Source organism: Cetorhinus maximus, chromosome 1, assembly GCF_964194155.1.
Source record: "Cetorhinus maximus chromosome 1, sCetMax3.hap1.1, whole genome shotgun sequence".
Classification (NCBI taxonomy): Eukaryota; Metazoa; Chordata; class Chondrichthyes; order Lamniformes; family Cetorhinidae; genus Cetorhinus; species Cetorhinus maximus.
Genome location: NC_135879.1, coordinates 6,326,760 through 6,339,782, shown reverse-complemented (window position 1 = coordinate 6,339,782; position 13,023 = coordinate 6,326,760). Strand labels below are relative to the sequence as shown.

The following is a 13,023-nucleotide window of genomic DNA, read 5'->3' as shown; positions in this document are numbered from 1 at the left end:
ACGTGTCTAGTTTTACACTGCACTGGGATTGCTTGACATGTCCCTCGACAAAGGGACATTTAAAGAAATTATCATTGAGCCATGTCATGAGAGGCAAACCAAGGAAATTAACTCTCTTCCGTGCTCCTCTGCAGCGACACCAATGAAGTGGACATACCCCTCAACACCAGGGTAGGCACAAAACGCTACATGGCTCCAGAAGTGTTGGATGAAACTCTCAATCGAAACCATTTCCAGTCATACATCATGGCAGACATGTACAGCTTTGGTCTAATCCTCTGGGAGATAGCTCGTCGATGTGTGTCTGTGGGTAAGGCTGTCTTGTGTCTCTTGTTCTATTTATATCGTTACGATCCCCATGGGGGGGGGGACCCATAAACAACTTACTGTATTAACACCAGGTGAAGCAATTACGAACAAGATTTCACTATTTGTAACTTTTACTTTAACATGAATCAGAATCAACATGAATTAAACATCAATTAACGTGCAAATGGTACTTCAAATGAAAAGATAAATTTTACTTTAAATAGTCGATGCAAAAAGATAACATTTTACAAAACCACAAACACCCGTGTCACTCCCCCCCACAGACATGTGGCACCACGTGCAGTCCCAAATTTCTCTAGCTCAGCCTCTGGTACGTAGGATTTCCTCTCTTACCCGCTCAATAAATTCGGCCCTTGAATTGTACTCGGCAGCAGCCACATTCAACCGAGGTCCCCAGAAAAAAGTCATCGCCCAAACTGCACACTCCTCCAGCACCTCCTTAGTTAGGCTTATGACAATCTTGATGGCGGGGATTCCCCGGAGACTCCTTTATCTATCTCTTTAATGAACCCCGTTAAACGGTCTGGTTGGCTCTGGTAAAACTACAGTAGCGTTAAAACTGTCCAATTCACAATCTCTCCTCTAACTCTGCCTCCAGCTTTCTGTCCTATTTAACCGTATTACAAACACAACGTCTTATAAATGTGCCTTCACTGTTCTCCCCACAGCTGCAGCCCTCCTTTGTCTGCAGCTCCCAGTTTTGTCTGGCCACAGGGCTTCCATCTTAACTTCCTTCCTGTTGGTACGGCTTTCAGGTCAAAGGTCACCATGTCACGTAGGCCGCATTTCTGGTTATCCGAGTAAATTACAATTGACCCCTTTGACAACGGATGCAAACTCTTTATGAGTCATTTTCAAACATTCTCAAAAACAATTGCAGATTCCACAGACATTGTAAAAGAAATTACAAATTTTCCTTATTGTACTGAATCCGGATCAAACATCGTCACAGTATCGGAGCAGAGGGAGAAAATATTAACAATTTTCGTCTATATGACGGCTTTAACATAGGGCAGAATTTTGCCCTTGGTGGATGGGCCCAGTGGGGGGGTGGTCGGGAAACCATATGCAGCCCACGATCAGCACCGCACCGTGATTTCACGCTGGTGGGCCAATTAAAGCCCGCCCAGCATGAATCATGAGTGGCAGCGCTGAGCGCTGCTGGTACGGGTGGGGGTGGGAGTGCGAGCGGGCCCTGGTGCAAACTTCACGCATGTGCGTGAGTGAGCGCCGCATAATCTCGCTGAGGCATGGAGCTGCTTCAGGGAGATGAAGGGATATAAAAAAAAAATAAAGAAAACAAAAATGTAATAAAACATAGTCCCTGCTCACGTGACTCTGCCACATGAGCAGGGACATGTTAATAATGAAAAATTAAAGCTTTTATTTTTGTTTGCTTTTTGGAAACCTCATCCCGCCCCGTGGATGAGGTTTCCAAAAAATTGCAAAGGCCGCTTGGCCTTTTTGCCTGCCCGTCAACCATTAGTTTGGACGGGCAGTGAAAAATTTACGTTAAAATTGATTACTTAATGGCCTTAACAAGCCTTCGATTGTCGGCAGGCACACCCGCTGACTGAACTATCGCGCAATTGCTCAAGTGGGTCAGGCGCGTGCCTGCCCACCGAGCGAAAATATTTCTGCCCATAGTGAAATGTCCCAAGACGCTTCGCAGGAGTGTTACCGACCAGGATTTGACACCAAGTCACATAAGTAAATATTAGGACAGGTGACCAAAATCTCGGTCAAAGGCGTAGTAGGTTTTAAAGAGCGTCTGTAAGGAAGAAAGAAAGTGAGGTACCGAGGCGGAGAGATTTAGGATGGGAATCCCTGAGCTTAGGGCCGGGGCGGTTGAAGGCATGTTTGCCGATGGCGGGACAATTAAAATCGGGATGTGCAAGAGGACAGTATTGGAGTTGGGCAGATATCTCAGAGGCTTGTAGCTTTGGAGGAGGTTACAGAGATAAAGAGGGGTGAGGCCCTGGTGGAACTAGAAAAGAGGGCTGAGAATTTTGTAACTAGGCGTTGTTAATATATAGAGCTGCTGAACCAAGGTGCATAGATGGAGTGAAGATACAATTCACCCATGAGCTATGTGGATGAAGATCAGGCCTGAAGGGTTTACTCATGACCCCACGATTATTTAATGTATTTTTCATTTAACTTGCTTGGAGTTAATTGCACAAACTGCTCGAGGGAGCGTGGGGGGTGGGGGGCGGGGGGGGGGGGGGGGGGGGGGCGGGGGAGGGCAGGTGGCACCCAAAGTTGCCCCATTTACCCCCTTCTGAATGTAACAGAGAATAGATTGTGACTTTCAGAGCAATATTGCACATGAGGCATTCGCGATTATGATCATAGATAAAAGTTGGCGGCTGTGGCCATTAGAGTTTGGTGCTTTCCAAGTCATATAATGTCTGACAAACAGTAACAGTGGGAGTGGAGTTTGGAGTTGTTTGAAAAAATTAGCTGTGTGTGTGTGTTGAGGATTGAGTCTCACCTTGTAAACTGGCTGAGAGAGGGAGAGAGGCCAGTCGAGCCACGTCCATCAGATGAACTAGTTATAGGTTATAGAATATTTTGCAGCTCGCTGTTACTGACTGGTGAGGAACAGCCATGTGGATATCAATAAAAATCATCTCGTGGACTAATTCACAGCTGTAAAAATGTCACACGCTGATTTTTGTTCGAATGAGTATTTTTTCACAGTGACAAATGTAAACAATCCCAACGTTTCATACATATTTTTTTTAAGATGTACCTTCCAATGCTGTTTGAGATGCCTAGAGGTTGGCAGTGTGGTCAAACATGGCAGCAGACCACACTCTCTGTGCCAACAGGACATCAGTTTATGGAACCCTATTTTCACGACAGGGTGCCCCCCACCCATTGCCCCTTTAAGATAAAGTATGTGGAGGCATCTCACACTTACACGAGTGTTGGGATCTTCCTGTGCTTCCTCCATCCACTGCTCCCCGCCGTACTGCCTTCAGTAACCAGGAGACATCTGGACCCAGGCTTCCAAGAAGAGTTCCAGCAGGGTTGGGGGCAGGGAGAGCTGAGCTTACACCTGTTTCGAAGCCTGTTCTGAACAGTTGGTTAGAAACCAAGGTTGGCATAACCTTGAGAGCAGGCCGCACTTGCCAAGGGATTTATGTCATGCGTGAAGCACTGAGTCGGGGAGCTGGAATTTCTAGGGTTACGTTTCGTTAGAAGGCATCTTGTATTTGTGGTTTGTCAAAGTTGCATCCATTTCTGTCTGCAGGCATTGTTGAAGAATACCAGCTCCCGTATCATGACTTAGTGTCTAGCGACCCATCCTTTGAAGATATGAGGGAAGTTGTGTGCATCAAGCAGCTGAGACCATCTTTCCCCAATCGATGGACTAGTGACGAGGTAAGGTGCATTCTTGTTAACGGCGAGCATTAGGACAGTCTATCTCCCTGCCCTCTGTGAAACCAGAATTTAAATTCATCCCAGACCAATGAGTGGATATCCCCCTCTTTAGCTGGGTGCCAGAATCCTTGGTAAAAATGGGTCACCACATGGAACCCAATTCAACAATAGAAGGGACAGTCTCACTCCTAGGGTGCAGAGGCAACTGGTAGAGGAAGTGGAAAAAACCCAAACCAGAACTATTCGGCTTAGCATTAAACCTCGTCATGAGGGCAGACTAGAAATTTCACCAAAAGTAGCGAGGTAAGTTAATTTGGCCATTCAAAAAGTTAGAAACTGAAGAAACAGGTTCATTTCTGGAGGGATAGAATTGAAAATCAGAGCAGTTATGTTGAATTTGAACTGAACCTCGGTTGAGCCACACTTGGAGTAATGTGGCCAGGCCTGATCTCCCTGTTATAAAAAGGGATATAGAGGCACTGGAGATGTTGCAAAAAAAAAAGAAAAAGATTTAATAAAATGATAGTAGAACTGAAATATTATAACCATCAAGAAAAATTGAATGGACTGTAACTCTTACAGTAAACTCTTTAGTCTAGAAAAGGGAAGATTGAGGGGTGACCTGACAGACGTCTTTAAAATTTTAAGGGAGTTGAAAGGGTATGTTGAGAGACGATGGGTGGGATCTTTTGGAGGTGGCAGGGTCCTTGACCGTTGGATGGAGAGCTGGCGAGACTGCTGTGTCACCTCTTCCCAGGAAGGCTTGTCGCATCTTGTTCCACTCAGGCATTTAACAGGCCAGCGATGGGCCTACCCCTGGCATCAAGGACCTGGGGGGGGTGGGTGGAAGTCCTGCCCACCGAGAGCTGCCAGCCAATCAGAGGGTGGGGTGGGGGGTTGCTGCAGGGGGAAGGGAGTGAGCGGGAGTCGGTAGCAAGGGCAGAGGGGTGGGTCTCAGCGGGCCTTCCCCTTTCCCAACGCCAGTCCGTCAATCAGGTACTGAAGCACTTTGAACAAGTACCACCCCCCCTCCCCCCCCCCCCTCCCCACCCCAATCAGGGGGAACCCGCAAGCATCCCCACAGAGTTTGCTTGTTGTACCCACCCCCCCGCCCCCTCCAAAAGATCCGCTGGGTTAATACCAGCAGTGGAGGGACGAGGCCCTTAAGTAGCCACTGGTTGGCCGCTCAAGGGCTTCGATTGGCGGCGGGACAGGAAGGCTGCCCCTGGGGCCTTCCCACCACAGATTCATCAGGGTGGAGACGGCAGGGTCCACACCAACCACCCTCCTGCCTGACAAAATGCCCCCTGCCTCCAAACCCGCCACAGGGGAGGGCACGAGATTCCGCCCGATGTTCCCACCTCCTGGGAAAGCCAGAGCTGGAGGGCCGTAAACATAAGAGAGCCACGAACAAATTCAACAGAAAACTTTCCCCACTGCCTCTGAGTCCTCGGATAGCTTGTATATCCAGTCATCCTAACAGCCTGCACCCCTGTCTCAGCTCATCCACATCAGACCCCCTCCCTACCTTTGCTACCTCCAGACACGCTGGCTCCGCTGCTCCCCTGGCTAGCCGCTCATTTCCTTCATAACCTTCAGCACATCTAAACCCCTGCTGTCTGTACCCTACCCCACCCTAGGCTACGTCCGCCCATCACGCCATTCCTTGCTTCCAGTCGCCTAACAGCCCTAATTTGTATTTAAATCACTCCATGGCCTTGTCCCTGCCTTCACTCTGCAACGTCCCTCCAGCTCCCGCTCCCAAAACTGGCCTCTGGAAATGAGAGTCGTTCTGCAGTTGGCCACCATGCCTACAACAACCCAAAGTCCAACTCTGTGGGATTACTCCGGTAACTCCCTCCATTTTCATCTCCTTGTTCAGAGACCCTCTTTAAAACCCATGGAGTGATGAAAACCACAAGAGACTAGAACAGGAGGAGTGCAGAGATCTCGGAGCGCTCTGGGGTTGGAGGAGGTTACAGAGGTAGGGGGAGGTGAGGCCATGGAGGTATCTGAACATAAAAGATTTCAGTTACATGAGGCAGTTGCCACAAACTCGTTTGCTGGAAGAAACCAGGGGGCGGTAGTGCTGAGAAACAGTAAAACTGACAGTCTGCTTTGGTGAGTTGCCAAGTGCATGGTCTTCACTGATTTGTTTGTGTGTTTGCCTCCTCAGTGTTTGAGACAAATGGGGAAAGTGATGACAGAAAGCTGGGCACACAACCCAGCCTCCCGGCTAACAGCCCTCCGAGTGAAGAAAACGTTGGCTAAAATGTCCGAATCGCAAGATATAAAGCTCTGATGCGACACCAGAACTCCGCTCAGTCCTAGAGACCCTCATGTAGCACCTAAACCCATAACAGCTGGGATGGAGAGTGACAGCCTTTCAACCCTTCCCAAACTACCTTTCCATTTTAAGTCATCTCAATCTCACTGCCGTTGGTATGGTGGTGGGCTGATTAACGAGGGAGAAATGAACTGTCGCAACCACCAGAACTGGCAAAAGGAGCATCCATCGGATATTTTCTTGCTTGCATGTTGTCAAAAGCAGCAGGTATTCAGAGTTTAATGCAAGGGAGGTTGCATGCTTGCTTTCTGTGAAAGCTGCTCACGTGGTTGTTTTTTTTTTGAGAAGTATTATGCAATGAGAGACTCGAAAAGCCAACTCTAACCTGACTCAAGTTGTACAGAAGCTCTCACCATTAACACTGGGTTTAGTGTTTAACTGAGCTGAGCTTTTGAACAAAGCAGGCACAAGAGACCGGACACTGAGAGCTGGGGCCTTAGCACCAGCTCATTACGAGGGGATCTGCTCCACAGTCGTCTACTCCACCATGGAATCATGCGGATGCCATTCTTTGAATGCGTGCTTGGGCATTTCTTTGACTAAAGGGCAGCAGGAGTCACGAGTGTGGCACAGGTTGACAAGCAGGGCACTGACAGGAGCCCGCACCAATGTGTGAATTGGATTGTAATGTGTTCACCTGAATTATGCAGCCGTGCGCAACCATCTTCAAATGGTGTAACGGGTCGGATTATGGTTGCCCGGTTAGAAAACAGATCTGATTGACACCTGTCTGTGCATCGATATGATTGGGTTTTTACCCTCCTCCTGGAATGCTGTAGTAAGCAAATACTTCACTGCACAATTCCTTCACCTGGCCAGGTTGTTCCACCTGGAACGGGAACTGTGCCGGCACCTTTCTGTCCCTTTCTTATCTTCATTGAGCTTTCCGACTTTGCTTTGCGCTCCTTCAGCAATGCTACTGCTGTTATGGAAATATCTTCAGCAGACAGAAGAATTAAAGAGGGATTGTTGAGTTATAAAAAGGATTATCTCCTGCTTCTCATTGTGGGGGTTGGTCAGCGCCCTTGTACTGGATGGCGGACAATCAGTGCCTCATGGGTTGACAGGGAGCTTACCTTGGGCAGTTGGGTTGACTAAGATCTTGTGACTGGCAATCAGAGACTTGCTGGTGAGGCGCTTACCACTAGCAGTCAGATATTTACAGGGTAATCATCTAGAAAATCATCGGCCCTCAAGGGGCTGATCATGGGGAATTGATCATTTGTTGGTGGGGGAAGGAAGGAGGGGTGGGAGGGCCTCACCTATACCCCCCAACTTGGCAGATGGGTACAGCCTGTCTCAGCCAGTTCCCTTCTGAGACCTAGCGACATGGAAACTCTTGATGATAGAGAGCCCCTGGTGTAAGGACGGTGCCAATGAAACTGCATCCCAGCCCCAATTTTTGGCACTTCCAGAATATTTCTGCTTACAAACCTTCGGCTCTCATCTTTCAGGAGGGAAGTTAGGAAATACCTTTAACTTGCAGATCCACAGGCGAGGGGAATTTGACGCCTCTCAACATTTATTCAAGGGTAAAAAAGAGGACATTTTAATGTACAATATGTTCTTTTGATTAACCATTGTGAAGAAATGTTAGTGTTGGTGCAGCTTGCAAAATCTGGAACTCTCTTCCACAAGCTAGGTCAATTTTTAATTTTTTAAATCTGAGATTTAAGACATTTTGTTAACCAAAGGTATAAAGTGAAATGGAGCAAAGACAAATAAGTGACCAAAAATTAGCCTTGATCTCATTTAATAGCAGAACAGGCCCATTTGGTCATTATCACATTGTTTTCCACATTCAAACATCTTGGTGAAGTACGAACATTGATCTTTGATGCCAACACAACAGGAGCAGGAATCTCCTGACTGCCCAAAACCTGTCCACAATCTACAAGGCACAAATCGGGAGTGTGATGGAATACTCTCCACTTGCCTGGCTGAGTGCATCTCCAACAACACTCAAGAAGCTCGACACCTTCCAGGACAAAGCAGCCCGCTTGATTGGCACCCTATCCACCACCTTAAACATTCATTCCCTCCACCACCGACGCACAGTGGCAGCAGTGTGTACCATCTACAAGATGCACTGCAACAACTCACCAAGGCTCCTTAGACAGCACCTTCCAAACCCGCAACTTCTACCACCTAGAAGGAGAAGGGCAGCAGATACATGGGAACACCGCCATCTGCAATTTCCCCTCCAAGCCACACATCATCCTGACTTGGAAATATATCGCCGTTCTTTCACTGTCGCTGGTTCAAAATCCTGGAACTCCCTCCCTAACAGCACTGCGGGTGTTTCTACAACATGGACTGCAGTGGTTCAAGAAGGCGGCTCACCACCACCTTCTCAAGGGCAATTAGGGATGGGCAACAAATGCTGGTCTAGCCAGCGACGCCCACATCCCGTGAAAGGATAATAAAAAAATCACAGGGGCGCCTTAACCCTTTGAAGTTGTACCAAAATTAACATTAGAGCTTCTTTGGCGGTAAATTCACAGAGTATATTGTACATTTTTTTTACCCTATAATAAATATTAGGTTACTTTGAATTTCCCTCACCTGGGGATTTCTATGAAATCAGAGACAGATGCTATTTTATAGCTTCAAACTAATAGCATTGAGATCCAGCTGCCCCCCCACTCCCATCCTTTTGACAAGGAATAGTTCCCAAATAAAACACCTGTCTTTTTTAGAATGGTTTAGGTACAGACTATATTAACCATTTTTGCATTGCCTGTAGGCTACAGCCAGTAGATATGGGGCTAGGGCAGGAAAGTGAGGTTGAGGCAGCGAATTATCCATGATCTTTTCTGAAAGTCTAAGCAAGCTTGAGGGGCTTCATGATCCACTCCTGCTACAGGAAAATGTTGCAACCTTGCAATTTTGTTTTGTTTCATCTCAAGTTAATTTGAACACAATTTGGGCAAGATTCCTCTTGTAATTCCTTTCTGTTCCCCTGATGTGTCGTTCACCCTCACTGGGCCTCCACATGTTGAGGGGACACTTTGGAAGTTTTTCAATTTGTTTATTGCCAGAGCTCCGCTTTTTTTTCCCCTTCATTTTTGCCGACTAGTTTTCTGTTTATTGAATTGGTAACACCGGAATTGGATAATACCGAACTGTCGACACTGGAATGGGATTCATTTCCACTTCGGGTGTCCAGTCACAGACTTACTAGCGGTAAGCATGCTCGGGTCAGGACTATCGAAGGTGAGCTGCAAAGTGAAGGTCCCTCTATTCTGTCTCAACAATCTGCTATCACACCAACACCAAGAGGTGTGTCGGGCTAACTTTTTTCCCATCCTCTCACTAGTCAGCCTTCTAAATAGCAGTAACTAGTGGAGACCATTTTGTAATCATGATGACTCAAGCTCCATTGGACAGAGGACTGATCTGCGGCAACTTATTTCAGAGGGGAGAGGGACATATGCCTTCACTTTGACTTTCTAGGCTGAACTGAAAACCCATGTCACTGAGGTGTGTTATTTCACTTTACCACCCCCCTCAGTCCCCATTATCTCCAACCAGTGCTGATGTAATCCTACAGATAAAAACTCCTCATCCATTTCTATCGATGTTCAATGCACATGGTGATCGTAATAATGGCAAGAATTGGACAAGAGTGAAGGTGTCTGTCTCAGTTGTTTAACCTTCATGTATATCACTGAAATAAACTCCACTGTGACATCAATTCTGATTTGGGTTATGGGCTGGGGATAATCCTCATTGTTACTTATGGGAGCATGTTTTTTTTCTGTAAATCTTCAATATAGTATCCATGCTCAAACAGTTGAATAAATGCCTTGCACCACGCAATTGCACCCTGCAGTCAGTCTGTTTGCAAAGTTCCTGAAGCCACTGTCCCCAGCTTATCTACAATCCATTACAGTTGGAGTTGGCTCTTTGACTCTTGAGGGATGTACTTGTCACTCTGATAGGGGGAGGGAAGAAAACGTTGAATTCTTGTGTGAAATTGTGTGTCATTTCAGGGACTGTGAACAAGAGCTAGTGCTGGACAATCGAAAGGCCTGTTGCTAAGGAGAGTTGGTGCAGCAGGAAAAAGCACCAGGTTGTGTTTTATTTTATTGTGTGTTTTTTTTTTAAAAACAATGTATAAACCCCTTAAAAAACCTTCCGGGTTTGTTGTGTCTGAGCAGAATGTGCTCCCACAGTTCCTGAATGTGTTTTTATCCTTTTCTCTCTTGAATACCCCCTCCGTTCATCTGAATCCATTTAAAACCTCTACCCTCTCCTGTTTAGCACTCCACATTCCACGTATATGCACACACTGTAGACTGAAGGGAATCATTGCGTGCTCTGTGGAGACTGTCTTAAAGTCACCACAGCCTTTTTTTCCTTTTAGGTTGGCAAATGGTGAACAATTTCAGTCATGTTCTGTACACAATTTCAGCCATACACACTTTGTGTACACAATTTCAGTCCTGTTTGCGTACACAATTTCAGTCATGCACACTTTGTGTACTCACTATCAAACCTCACCAGCTCCTCCTTCCAACACCCCACCCCCAAAATCTGACCCCAGGTGAAAACCAAGGCAAGATGTGGGTACGGGAGATATGCCAATCCTGCTTGGTGGGCCTATAACACAGGTAACTTATAAGGTTGATGACACGAGGGACCTAAGATTCCCTCCCAACCCCTCCCAAAAGAATGTCGGTGTCGATCTCTGATCTGTGTGTCGGGAAAGTTGAAATCGGAAACAATGTTGGGACACCAGAACTTGGCAGAGAATGTGGTATTTTTGGGGTGCTTCACACAAAACTCTCTCCATTGTATAACTGGAAACAAAGCATTGTTTTTTACATCTGTACAGATGAGATTTTTTTTAAAAAAAGCTACAGCTCACTGGGGAACAGTGCCTTATTTAAACTGTACATAGTTGTAAATCAGAGGAATTAGAATCCAGAATATTAGTTGTATATGTTATAAATATGTACTGTGTTTACCCATTTCCCTAATAAACAAATTCAGACAGCGACATTTGCAACTGGTGACTGTGTGTGGGGGGCGTGTTTTTGTGTGTGTGTGTGTGGGGTGGGGGGGGGGGGGGGGCGTGTTTTTGTGTGTGTGTGTGTTTTTGCGTGTGTGTGTGTTTGTGTGTGTGTTTTTGTGTGTGTGTGTGTGTTTGCATGTGTGTGTGTTTTTGTGTGTAGTGTGTGTGTGTTTTTGTGTGTGTTGTGTGGTTTGTGTGTGTGATGTGTGTTTTTGTGTGTGTGTGGTGTGTGTTTTTGTGTGTGTGTGGTGTGTTTTTGTGTGTGTGGTGTGTTTTTGTGTGTGTGTTTTTGTGAGTGGTGTGTTTGTGTGTGTGTGGTGTATGCGTGTAGTGTTTTTTTGTGTGTATGTGTGTTTTTGTGTGTGTGGTGTGTGTTTTTGTGTGTATGTGTTTTTGTGTGTGTGGTGTGTGTTTTTGTGTGTGTGTGGTGTGTGTTTTTGTGTGTGTGTGGTGTGTTTTTGTGTGTGTGTGGTGTGTTTTTGTGTGTGGTGTGTGTTTTTGTGTGTATCTGTGTTTTTGTGTGTGGTGTGTTTGTGTGTGTGTGGTGTGTGCGTGTAGTGTTTTTTTGTGTGTATGTGTGTTTTTGTGTGTGTGGTGTGTGTTTTTGTGTGTATGTGTGTTTTTGTGTGTGTGGTGTGTGTTATTGTGTGTATGTGTGTTTTTGTGTGTGTGGTGTGTGTTTTTGTGTGTATCTGTGTTTTTGTGTGTGTGGTGTGTGTTTTTGTGTGTGTGTGGGGTGTGTGTTTTTGGGTGTGTTTGTGTGTGTGTGGTGTGTGTTTTTGGGTGTGGTGTGTGTTTTTGTGTGTGGTGTGTGTTTTTGTGTGTGTGTGTTTTTGTGTGTGTGTGTGTGTTTTCGTGTGTGTGGGGTGTGTGTTTTTGTGTGTGGTGTGTGTTTTTGTGTGTGTGTGTGTGTGTTTTTGTGTGTGTGTGGTGTGTGTTTTTGTGTGTGGTGTGTGTTTTTGTGTGTGTGTGGTGTGTGTTTTTGTGTGTGGTGTGTGTTTTTGTGTGTGTGTGGTGTGTGTGTGTGTGGCGTGTGTGTTTTTGTGTGTGTGGTGTGTGTTTTTGTGTGTGTGTGGTGTGTGTTTTTGTGTGTGTGGTGTGTGTTTTTGTGTGTGTGTGTGGTGTGTGTTTTTGTGTGTGTGTGTGGTGTGTGTTTTTGTGTGTGTGTGTGTGGTGTGTGTTTTTGTGTGGTGTGTGTTTTTGTGTGTGTGGTGTGTGTTTTTGTGTGTGTGGTGTGTGTTTTTGTGTGTGTGTGGTGTGTGTTTTTGTGTATGTGTGGTGTGTGTTTTTGTGTGTGTGGTGTGTGTTTTTGTGTGTGTGTGGTGTGTGTTTTTGTGTCTGTGTGGTGTGTGTTTTTGTGTGTGTGTGGTGTGTGTTTTTGTGTGTGTGTGGTGTGTGTTTTTGTGTGTGTGGTGTGTGTTTTTGTGTGTGTGTGGTGTGTGTTTTTGTGTGTGTGTGTGTTGTGTGTGTGTGTGTGGTGTGTGTGCACCTATTTTCTCTGTTTCACTCTGTGCCATACCAGAAACAATGCCACTACATTAATTTTATTCGATAGGATATACTTCAAGCTTGGTTGATAGAGATCAAAACGTTATGTGCACTTGTGATCCAGGCTGATTCCAACTGTTAGTTGCCCTGATCCCACTTCCTCAAAGATTTATATCTGTACTGCACCACGGGCAGAATTATTCTCCTCGCGGACGGTGCATACCCGTCCTGATCGCTGGTGAAACCCCGCGAGATGACATCAGGCGAGCTTCCCGATGTCATCCCGCACACGCGCAATCTTCAGGTCAGCGGGTGCCCACCAACGATTAACAAGCCACTTAAGGCCATTAAAAAGCCAATTGATCCCGATTTTACGTTGCCCGTGTGATTTCGCACTCATCGCACGGGCAGGCGGGCAGCCCACATTTTACAAAACCTCATCCACGGG

At 46.3% G+C, this 13,023-nt stretch overlaps 1 protein-coding gene across 1 annotated transcript in view; it reads left to right on the top strand.

Moving 5' to 3' along the window:
• LOC144699130 (bone morphogenetic protein receptor type-1B) overlaps positions 1-11,070 on the top strand; it is a 207,061-nt gene extending 195,991 nt beyond the window's left edge. Inside the window, exons 10-12 of the mRNA XM_078570549.1 lie at positions 135-310; positions 3,590-3,720; positions 5,897-11,070. Coding sequence (XP_078426675.1) covers positions 135-310; positions 3,590-3,720; positions 5,897-6,022 — 433 coding nt within the window. The 3' untranslated portion in view covers positions 6,023-11,070. The remainder of the gene's footprint in view (positions 1-134; positions 311-3,589; positions 3,721-5,896) is intronic.
• Positions 11,071-13,023: the final 1,953 nt, after the last annotated feature.